The 12,214-nt window shown below is 27.8% G+C and overlaps 1 protein-coding gene across 1 annotated transcript; it reads right to left on the reverse strand.

Moving 5' to 3' along the window:
* Positions 1–1,636: 1,636 nt before the first annotated feature.
* Positions 1,637–6,594, reverse strand: LOC132952750 (serine/threonine-protein phosphatase 6 catalytic subunit). Its single transcript, XM_061025165.1, has 7 exons — positions 6,329–6,594; positions 6,172–6,267; positions 5,900–6,107; positions 4,226–4,305; positions 4,050–4,155; positions 3,799–3,960; positions 1,637–2,000 (listed from the first exon to the last, which is right to left on the reverse strand). The coding sequence occupies exons 1-7, from the start codon at positions 6,395–6,397 to the stop codon at positions 1,810–1,812; spliced, it is 912 nt and encodes a 303-aa protein (XP_060881148.1). The 5' UTR covers positions 6,398–6,594; the 3' UTR covers positions 1,637–1,809.
* Between the last annotated feature and the right edge of the window lie 5,620 nt (positions 6,595–12,214).

Consider the following 12,214-nt stretch of genomic DNA (forward strand, 5'->3'; position numbering starts at 1 on the left):
AAATTTTAATTTAGCTTAACTTAATCTAGTTTAGCTTAATATGTATCATATACATTTATTTAACGAACTTTAAATGTATTTACTAAACATATTTATTTTTTTTTTTAAGAATTAATTGAACTGTTTAGAAATTCCAATTTCATTAATAAGAGGCACATCCTCAATGGTGAATTGGGCCAAAAATCTTTAATTTATTTTTTTTGTATTCAACATAATGTATTTATGTATATTATTTTTTGACCAATAACCTATTTTAAAAAAAAATGTAGGTATATGATCAATGCTAAAATTTAAAATAAAAGTACTAGTTCAAATTTGAAATTTTACATGAAAAGCATATGTTATATGTTATAAGTACCTACTTATAACTATATTAAAGGTTAACAATCATCTATTTAATCAACTTCAACTTATACTGTTATCGTTGTACTTGTTACCAGTGCTGCAACTAGGTGAATATATCGCACTGTCGGTACAAGAGTGCCGTATATCGAAATTTTTAAATTTTAAGGTTTTGGTATCTCTGAATTCGTATTTTTTTTCTCTATTTTTATAGAGTGGCGCGATCTATGTTACTATATTATTAAATTTACTATTAATGAAATAAACTTATTGCACTGAACCAGTTTTATTGGTAGTTGATAACAATAAAGCCGTAAAACGAAATGTGGCCTCCTAAATATAACTATTTAGAACAATACCGCCGCATAATGAAATACGGCCTTTCGAATAAAATTTGTTATACTTATATCTGGCTGAAGATAACTCACTAATTTTTATAAGCTATTGAATCTTAAAAACGCTCTCCTGAACAATTTACCTTTTTAGATATACGGCCCTCTTGTACTGACAGTACGAATTATGGGTGAAGCGGATCACAGATTTTACAGCTCATAATTAAACAATAATTAGGTGGTATTGGTGGGCTGTGGCATATAATAATCTCTGATTTTTATTTTATTTTCAAGTGACAATACATTTAAAATCATTTAGAAAAACTATTAGTTTCAATTCTTTGACAATTGACCAGTAGTTTGGATACTGGTGACGGTTGTATTAAAAATCTAATTTATGGATTACAACAAACCCTTAGTCTAATTATGGAATGACTACCCAGACTATCCAGACAACATAAAATACACAATTCATTGAGATTAATACTCACTAGGTGTCTAGGTCTCGTGCACTTGTTTTAATAGTATGTAATTTACCCTAAGCTAATTAATAATATCAATACATCAATATTGTATTAAAATATCAACTATAATATAATTGGAAATAAAATTAAATTTAGTTAAAAAATCAACATTTCTATTTTTTTTAATTAAAAAAATAATTCAGCAATTTAAACAATACAATTAATGATTACAAAATAACTTATTGTCATAACATCAATAATAATCTTTTTACTATTAAAAACATAATTTTCACAAATATTTATAATATAATTTTTTTTTATATTATCACCATAACATTTTATAATACCAATAACTCAGGAAACTATGCTTTAAATGAGTGCATCATGCAACATACTAGTAAGTTGTATTCATAATTCTAACATAATAATATGGAGTAAATAAATTGGATAGGTAAAAGGTAATATTTTAGTGATCATTAAAATCAACAAAACACAGTATTTTAAAAATAATTAAATTTAATGAGTTTTTGGATAATAATTTTATATATCGACAATTTGACAAATAATGTTTGCTGATGTTCAATAAAAATAAATTATATAATATAAACAATTAATTTTCAATTTCTAAAGAAACTTTATTTTAAAATTTATATCCTTATTAGCTTTACTTATCACAAAAAGTAAGGGGTTGCAGCCTTATCTGGAATAACTCGTTGTTCGTCAGGAACGGCATTAAATAATATTGGTTTGCGATCATGAACAGTAGAAAATTCCATTATTGATGCAACGTTACCACATCGATAACAGTAGTTAGGTGCTGACCAAACAGTTACAAGTTTATCATTAAACATGTATTTATACCCTGCAAAATAATTTCATTAAATACATTAAAATATATTTATTTAAATTAAATAAGTAAAAAATTATAATGGTAGTCAAACTCATATTAAAGTATTAAACAAATTCTTATGACTCTAATGTTTATGAGAGAATAATAATTTTATTAAGGTAAAATTAAGTTCTAATATAAAAAAATATAAATTAGTGCTTATTAGCATTGATTATCTCAACTACCAGCTGACTATTATGCAATTATAGTTTATACGGTAATCATAAGAGTAGTTAGGGTAGGCAACTGACTTCTCTGTGAATATTTTTTTAGTTTTACAAGATTATAATATGTATAAAAGATATAAGGTTTTAATTAAAAAAATAAAAGATACTTATAATAGGGAACAGATTTTTATGCAAATGCATATTCGTGTTGAAATACATTTTTTGAAATTTGAGAACTGTCCCTAATTTAGATCATTCTTATTAAAATAACGCTAATTATACTTTGCATATTTTGCATAATATATCAACGTTTTTACCTGGTTTTGCATATTTAATACATATTTGAAATTTTATAGTGCCTACTTTGTTTCATCTTATAATTTAACGTTCACAGCCACATAAATTTACATTTTATCAAATTACTTAGGAAAGTGGGTAATAATTTACTTATTATTAAATTAAATTAAATTAAATAATAATATAGACTATTGATTTACAATATTTATAACTATACAATTACGTCTGGTTGTAGAAGAAAACATTTTTAGATAAGACAACTTTTAATCATCCAGTGCAATAAGGTAAAATATGAATTTATTTTTTTTTTTCAGTTTTTATTAAGATGTCTTAAGAATGTTATTAGCAAAGAACAAAATACCATATTTAATAATGTTTTGTTTTACATAATATTAAATAAAATGTCTTCAATTAAATGTTAAATACATATTTTGTACCATATAATTTTATTTTAAGGATTTTTTGTGCATATAAATTTGTTTCCTACTTATGAACTACATTACTCAAAAATATACTAAATTGATAGTTAACATTCAATTTGGAAAATAATATAGCAGTTATAAGTTTTAATACAAATAACTTATTATATCCTTGGTATGGGAATGGAGTTGTATTGACTATACTGTATTCAGAATAAGATTGAACCACTTTGCACATGCGAACTAAGCCGCCGAACAGTGCCTGACCCCCCCCCCATGTGATGGCTATGCATTCTGTGATTGGCCGACAGTTATGGCCGGCTGTTGTAGGGCGCCTGTGCTAACACCCTCACCAATGTCTGGATTGTGGTGGGGATGTGTGGAAAAAACGTGTTTTGGTCGGCCAAATAGTTCAATCTTATTCTGAATAGAATATAATATTTACTTGAAGTACCTCATAATAAAGTATATTTGTAAAAATTATGAAATATTATTTTATTTTATGTGATATTGCAGTGAATATCTTATATGATTCATAAGTGTGTTTGATAATAAGGGTGCTGAGTGGTTAAACTAAGTTACCCTCCAGAATAGTTGTTACAATAGAACATAAGAATAAATTTAAATATATAATAATACTTATATACTATTATTTATGACTACTTTGCCGGTAATGTCAGTGCACACAACACACAAATGATGGTAATATAATATTGTACACATTGTAATAATATAGTGTAATAAACAAAATACAAAGGTTCAACTTAACAGAAGGTTTACTATGATTGTTGTGATTAGGCAAGAGAAGAAATCCATTTATATCAAATATTAATAATTATATTCACTATAAATAAAATATGATATATTTTATTTATAAAAACGTCATACCTTCATTAACCAATTGATGTGCTCTACAAATTAGCTCCAATTGATTTTTTTCCATAAATTCTTCAGTGACTCTAGACCCAAATAACCAGCCTGCTCCACGTGGGCTGACTGTCCATTTTTCAATGTCTTCTGGATCAGACCATACTAAGTCGCAGAATGCTCCTAAAAAAACCATCAAATAAATAAAAAATTATAAAAATTAAATTACAACTTGATAATAAATCTTCAATTACAAATCATTTTTGGATTACCTTTGTATGGAATTTCTTGATTGCGTTCTATTACTCTGATTTGATCTAATGTTGAAATATCAGGAGATAAACCACCATGTACACAAAATACTTCTTCGTCTATTAACTGTCAAAATCATAAAAGTTCAAAATATTTAAAACTGTAATAGGTTTAATTATTTGAAAATAAATCATACCGCTGCAACAGACAATAAATCAAAAACTTTACAACATTCTTTCCATACATTTGCATTTCCATACTTGTTCATACATTCATCTGAAAATTAAAACAATATTCCCCATTTTAAACATAGTAATAAATTTGACTATTTTAAAGTAAGATTTAAAATTTAAAATGTATTTTATTTATTTTACAAGCTGTATGTATGCATTACATAATATGTGAGCTCAAGCTCAAACAAGAACCAAAGTCCCTAAGGAGGTATTATGTTTTACAAATATGTGGATTTAAGTATTGAAATTTAAAGTATTTCCAGTTCATTTGGAGCCAAAATGCAAATTCCTTGAATAAATTGTGGCTGGGTCTTGGGAAACTGCACAAAATTATGTAAAAATAATTTTGACTAGGGTGTACTTCTAGGTCAACTATACTTTGTTTGCAGAGAGAATATGGTTACTTCACGCATACAACTGGAACTGAAGACTTGTGATTTGGGGAGTTGCGACAGGGTAAGAGTTCAGGGTTTTGGTTTATGTGCAACCACATTCTCTCGCCGAAAAAAGTTATTATATACTTGAGTATATAACATAGGATTTTTTGGAAAACAATAGTACCAACAACCTACATCTAATGAATACATAAATAAATATCATATGAAACCTATTAATACAGTTAAAACATTACTTGATATGTTAAAAATTGTATTAAATTATAGATTAGAAATTCAATGTATAGTAAACTATTTTATTGATTATATTTAAACAGTTATAATATAATGAATGGTTTTAAAATTTTTTTTATTAGGGTAAAGGCTTCAACTACTAGGTTATTAGCCTATGGTACTGTAGGGGAGGATACTGTAGATTTGTTTACACGTGTGTGTTTGTTTTTGCCAGAATTTTTAATTTGGGCACCTGTAGGTATCTGCCATGCCCGGGTGGGGGATGGCGGCACTAGTTTTCCGGACACCGTGACTTGCCCAAAGAAAAATGCCGCCCTCGACCGAGGTATCGAACCAGCACCGGTATGTGTCGCAACTGACGCCTTAGTCCGCTCGACCACTCCATTACCCCAAATATAATTTGTTGGGTTGGTACCTACTTAATTCACTATTTTATTAAAATATATTCATATACCTTAATCCAAAACTTATTAGAGTCTATTTTACTTGTACTAATGAGCAAGTAATTATTTCAAACTTATTAGTTTCATGTTAATATAATTATAATATTATATTAAATTATTGTACTATTACAAAACTAACCGAAGGATGCATACAAACTAAATATTTTAACATAATGGCAACTTAACTGTTTAGGCATAGATAGAATGGACTTTATAAAGTGTAATTTAATAATTGGATAACCAAAAATTTGGATTTCATAGTATTGGAGCTATTATACAAAATAGATAATCATCTAAATATATTATACAGGCATTGCTTAACAAAATGATGTGTATAACTATGTTATTACTCAAAATAAGTGCAGATATACATATTTTATATAACCTTATAATAATACACTGACATATATATTAAAAATAAAGATTTAATAATAGAATTATAAGTAGGTATAAATATAAATTTTTTTGTAGTTTTGTTTGTTATTTAAACGTATATACCTATTTCCAAAATGATAATTATAAATAACATAGATAGGTAACTGTTAATTTAATTCTGAATACCTACCATAAAATCCGTAGACTTGTGTGATTTGTCTTGATTCATGATTACCTCGAAGTAATGTGATGCGATGTGGCCATTTGGCTTTTAGGGTTAAAAGTCTAGTTAAAGATTCCAGGCTGTAGTATCCACGGTCAACAAAATCACCCATGAACACATAATTGGTGTCGGGGACCTGGCCTCCGTTTCTAAACAATTCTTCTAAATCGTAAAACTAAAGAAAAGAACAGACATTGTAAACAATGAGATCTCAACACACGACGTATTGCAATATTTACTTGTCCATGGATGTCCCCACAAACTGTTACTGGGGTGCTGACCGGCTGGATGTTAGCTTCTTCAATCAACAAATCGCATACGATCTGACACAATTTCTAAACAAACACGTCACATGAAATAAATACCGGTGAAGAATTCGTATTATTAGAAACTTACCTTTAAATCGTTTTCTGGCAAATATTTGCACTGTTTGGCGATCTCGAACCAGTTTTCCCACTCGGGCATTTCAAATTTTTAAAAAAAAAATTCCAATACTGCTAGATTACATTAGTTGTCACGTACCCGACTCAGGTATGTAGAACAAATTAATTCCCAAAGGGGGCCCCGGTCCCGGATCCGTTATTCAAAATGTTAGAAAAAAAAAAATAAAACAAAATAATAATAATAAAACAATATTTTCAATGACTTTTTATCATAATTACCCTTATCTTATTTTTTTTCAGCGCGTACAGTGTTGTCCAACATTTCGTAAGAAAATATTTAGTCAAGTGCGGGCTGTGTGAGTGTGTGATATCTATATATTTTGATATTCTATTATATAGGTACCAAAAAGAGACCACGATGTCGCGATGGCAGTAGGTAAACCGCAAAAGCGTCCAAAGGTGACATTAGAATAATGACATTAGACATAAAACAATAGAGTGAGGAGGTAAAGACGTGTAAAGCCGCGTCCACACTATAGTAAAAATGTACGTTGTGCGTACAAGTATCCACACTCACGATCCGTTGGTCCGTGGATTTTTTACGCCGATATGTGCGGCGTAAATTATTAAACAATGTAAATCTGCTAAGATGTAGACGCCCCTTAAGGTGTAACTGTGTGTCTCAGTATCTGTAAAAGATCGAGGAGATCTGTGTTGGGCTAGGTTGAGGTTTTAAATCGGTGTTGCATAAGAACCAACAACATTATTATAAATTATAATACCTACAGTACTATTGACGGTATGGGGCAAGTGTATCACTCGTGTGAATTGCGTATTTGATGGATATTAATAAATACTACCAATTAATATTACTTGGTTCATATATCTTATACCTATAAGTCATATATCTTGGCCCGTGGATTAAATCTTAGGAATATCTTAGGTTATAATAATATAGCCATATAGGCAAAAATTCCAGCGACTGGGCGTATACTGTATTGTACTTATATCCATTGATGGTTAGATACTGGTTAGTGCACTAATGGCCAATATCTATTACCTATACCTAAATAAGATACTAAGATAGTAAGATCTATGTCTTAATTCGTTTTATTGGATAAAATATTGAGTGCTTTTGCGATACCTACCAGATCAAAGTCTGCAATCAAAACACCAATATTAAAATTTTTTAATTTTTTTATTTAATTTATTACGTTTAAGACGTTTGAACATAAAGATAACATGTTAATGTGTTATTATAAGTTTGATAAATGGTTTACATTAAATAATATATATACTATTAATTATTATATTGTAACTATGTTACTACGTAAGTACCTACTAACTATTTGTTCTATGTTTGTTAGTAAGCATGTAAGCACTAAGCGTCTAAGCACCATAGGGTATAGCGTTTGAGATTAGGGAGGTCTGAAGCACTAGTGAGCTTCTATATAGTGGAGTGGGGCCATCTAAAAAAAAAAAAACCGGACACTTTTTTTGCAACGAGTTAAAAAAATGTATCGATTTTCAAAATATGAAATTTATTTATTTATTACCACTTACCAGTTGAAAAATAACCCCGTAATATACATAATATTTACCATATTATTCTTATCGGTGATCAATTATATCGTCGTAATTTCGGGGAAAATAACCACACTAAAAATAACCGTTTTATAATCTTTATTATAAATGACGTTTTTATCAATTAATTGCTAAATTCACTGTTTGATCAAAAAGTAGTATAAAACATGATTAAAATAGTACTGTCACGAAAAACAGAACCAAGCGGAAAAACACGACGTAATGGTCACCCTATATTACTAAACAAAGTAATACAACAGTAATATAACAAAGTTAAGTAATATTGAATACCTATAAGCTTAAAAAAGGTGGGTAAGTGGATGTCACTCTGCTGTACAGTAGGTTAGAAGTGGGTCACTGTAATGGATGGTGTTAAATTTGAATTCAATGATATAATATAATATCATTGTATAAGAAAAACGATTCTGAGCGAAAACGGTCAGTTAGCCTATGGTAATTATGGTATTACTAATATATTTGATAATATTATTGTGAATAAAGTAATTTATATATAACCTATTTACGTGGAACTTTGTTTTAAATTCTCAATCCTTAGCTATAAAATTTGAATATTTTATAAACTTTTAACTACAAAATAATTAGGTATTACATTTTAAATTTGATAAATTTTGTGAAAATTTAAACTTAAAATGCTTATAAAGAAAATTGTGCTTATGTATTTTTAATATTTTTCAACTACTATTGTAAAAATATATCAGGAGCCTGGCATTAAATTTTCACGCTTTTTTACCCAACAAATAAAATGTTATTGATATTTATAGGAAAAAAAACAAAAAAAATTGACAATTGACAATGTCCATAAGCAGCTCAAAAAAAGTCAAAATATTTTTAATATTTTATGGTGTATAAGTATAGTAAATGAAAATATAAACATTCAGTAACATTTTCATGTACCTTTTTTTTTTTTTTTTTTTTTTTTTTTTAAATTTGGCTTTTATTAGAAGAATTACAATCTATACAAGGTACAATAAGTAAAAGTAATAACAATTAACAGACAAATAACAAGAATAATTACATGAGGAGGGAGTCACACATTTGTAACACCTCAAATTTCATGTACCTACAGTTATTCGTTTTTGAATAACAATAAAATAACAATACCACATGAGAAATACTCATACTACATGAGAAATCGAGTGAATATCTAATATTGTGAAAATATGAACTTCAAACGCTCGTAAAAATTTAATTTGACTTTCTTATAGAAATTTTTTTTTATAAAGGTAGATAATTTTATAAGGAATTTTGTATTACATTTCAACATCTTAAATTTAGAAAGAAGAATTTTTATGAATTCTTAACTCAAAATAATTTGGTAATTTTCGTGATTTTTCCATATTTTGTCAATTTTTGAACTTTAAATGTTTATAAAAAAAAACTTTGACTAAGGATTTTTAATATTTTTCAAAAGTCATTGTAACAATATAGAAGGAGCTTTGTATTAAATTTTCAAACTTTTTTACCCAACAATTAAAGTTTTATTGACATCCTTAAGAAAAAAGGTTAATAAAATTGAAAACTGAAAATGTTCCTAATTAGTTCAAAACAAATCAAAATATTTTGAAAATTTTATCGTGTATAGAAAATGCTAATATAAATGACCAGTGAAAATGTCATGTGTATACGTTCATTTGTTTTAGAGTTACACCAAAAACTAAAATCGATTTTGCATAAAAATTTCCGTTTTCCCGTTTTTAATTTTTATGTTGTTTTTCCAACTGTTTTGATAACTATTGGAAATTTTGACCTACATTTTGACCTCCCCAATGCACCAATGATATTCACTTTCCCAACGAACAAGATATTGAAGTTGAAAATCCAATCATTATTTCGACTACTTATCGTGTACACAGACACAAAAATAAAAAATTTAAAAATTTAAAATAAACACATCATTGTAAAATCAATACATTCATCGTTCCACTCAGAATCTAAAAAATGTAGGATATGTTTGGGGAGCTAAGCCACTTAATCCCCCTATTTGCGCCTATGGTAGACACTAAGCAGTATTATATTAAAATATGTATATTATAGGTAGTGAAAATAGATATAGAGTTCATAAATTAATATTACAATAAAACCTATAATATTGGATGGTATAGGTACATATCTAACTTTCATTCTGATAAATAGGGAAAGGTGGATTTTTATTTACAAATTATTTACCGTAACCGGGAATTTAATTGATTAAATTAAAACTATAACATTATAGCCTTTAATAAGTACCTAGTACTTACCTACTAAATGTATGCATTTTTTAATTTGTTGACTATGGTGTATGACGTTGAGTAACTTGTTTTTAAACGTCCTATAAATACACTACATCAATGTTTCTCGACCAACCTCTTCCATTCTAAGCCGGGGTAGATTTAAAAAATCTCACGCCCCCCCCCCCCCCATCAAAAATTTAAAAAAAATATTTCACGGACGTCGTGGTGGCATAAAACGATTAAGTACCCCGGCGAAGATTATGAATGTTTAGAGGCTATAAACGCTCGTAATCTTTATATACATATACTCGCGATAACCGGCCGTTATTAATTTTAAATTTTTTTCCCGCATTGTAAAATAAAAATTATTAAATAAATACAAATTTTACTTAACGATGACTGCTTGCGCCTCCCCAGCAGGCAGCAATGTGTACACGCCTCCCAGGGCGAGCGTACAAACTACCTATTAGTAGTATAAAGTATAAACAGTATTTAAGTATACTTAATTTACCTCAAAATAATTTTTGAAATTTGTTGACTTATAATTGCTTTTAAATTCATAATAAGAATATACCACTATCCAGTACTAAGACGAGTCAAGCTAGACGAGTTCCCAATACTCTAGCTATATAATTTCGTTTAAAAATTAAAATATATTTTGGAAATATTTTATCTTTGATTTATATTGAAATAGTAACTTAATAATTATGATCGTTTACAATCGTAATCAACAGTTTTTCGAATAATATAGAAATCTATATATATATAAAAATGAATAACCCTTAAGATGTTGAAGCCTTTATCTTTAATAAAAAAAAAAAAATGAATGTATATATGTGTGTGTCAATGTTACCATGGCAACCATTTCTATATTATTTTGAGATTTCCTATGGAATTTTTTGTATATAAATGGTTGCCATGGTAATATGTAAAACATATTATTCATATAGAGTTGGCATTTTTAAAATTTATTTTTTATTTGAAAAATCCAAATTATTAAAATTCTCAGGCGGTGAGTTTGCACCACCTGGCCCCTTTTCCGGGCGTGCCTGGTTGCCATGGGTTTTAAAGCTATTATTATTATTTTAAACATACTCATATTATAGAGTTGGCATTTTTAATGGGCAACGAAGTGCACGGGATTAGCTAGTAATAATATAATAATTATATTATTATTAAGTATTTATAGGTAGGTACTATTATATTTTACAAAGACGATGTTAAAATTTAAAAATCATTATTGGCGTTAGGTCATTGATCTATAATGTGGCAAATATCTGGTAGGATTATAATCTGACAGACTTTGAACTCTGCAGAGTTTTCGTTTGTCCACACATGACAACATAATATAGATAAATATTACTATTTTAAGTTCAAAAATGAGTCTTTAGCTTTATCCTTAATATATATTGTTAAACACTGCTCATATTCGGGAATCGATTGATAAAGGTTACTGACCTGAGGTATAGGCATCATCAATTACATAAAATGGCCATACAAGTAATAAAATGATATTATGATCTATTTATAGGAAATTAGTATTAGTGACTAGCGTACCACTCCACTCCGCTCATCTAAACTTTAAATAGTTATAAGTTTTAACTCTTAAACTAATCGTCTTAAATTTGATTTTTTATGTATCGAAATACTTTTTTTTTTTTATAAAAAATTTCGTTTATTTTGTGAAAATTTCCAATCTATACAATAAGTAAATGCGAATGAATGAATATTAAATGAGGCGATGAGAAAAATACAATAAATAGTAGTTTCACATTAGAAATTCCTGAACATGCTAAGAAAAATATTCTGCTTTGGAATATGAAATTAAAACTGTTTGTAGTATTTTGTCATTCAAAAAAGTAAAATTTTCAAAAATGTTAAGGATAAAAATTAAAAACTATTAATAATATAAACATATTTTTTTTAACGACTAGAAAACAATAAAAATTTTTTTTTTTTCAAAAACATTTGTACTTTTTTAAATAATGAATGTTCAATGATAAAATAATCACCCGGTGTAATAGCGGGAGATGTATGAACAATTGACTATTATTATGGGGTGCATACATAATCTGTACCTGTTA

The sequence above is a fragment of the Metopolophium dirhodum genome, chromosome 9 (assembly GCF_019925205.1).
Source record: "Metopolophium dirhodum isolate CAU chromosome 9, ASM1992520v1, whole genome shotgun sequence".
Classification (NCBI taxonomy): domain Eukaryota; kingdom Metazoa; phylum Arthropoda; class Insecta; order Hemiptera; family Aphididae; genus Metopolophium; species Metopolophium dirhodum.

What these genes read in the sequence shown, in the direction of transcription:
- LOC132952750 (XM_061025165.1), bottom strand. Translation starts at nt 6,397, where the DNA reads ATGCCCGAGTGGGAAAACTGGTTCGAGATCGCCAAACAGTGCAAATAT. An exon ending in TGCCAGAAAACGATTTAAAG is followed by an intron (nt 6,268 to 6,328) that starts GTAAGTTTCTAA and finishes GTGTTTGTTTAG; the next exon opens with AAATTGTGTCAGATCGTATG. An exon ending in ATTTATTGTCTGTTGCAGCG is followed by an intron (nt 4,156 to 4,225) that starts GTATGATTTATT and finishes TGATTTTGACAG; the next exon opens with TTAATAGACGAAGAAGTATT.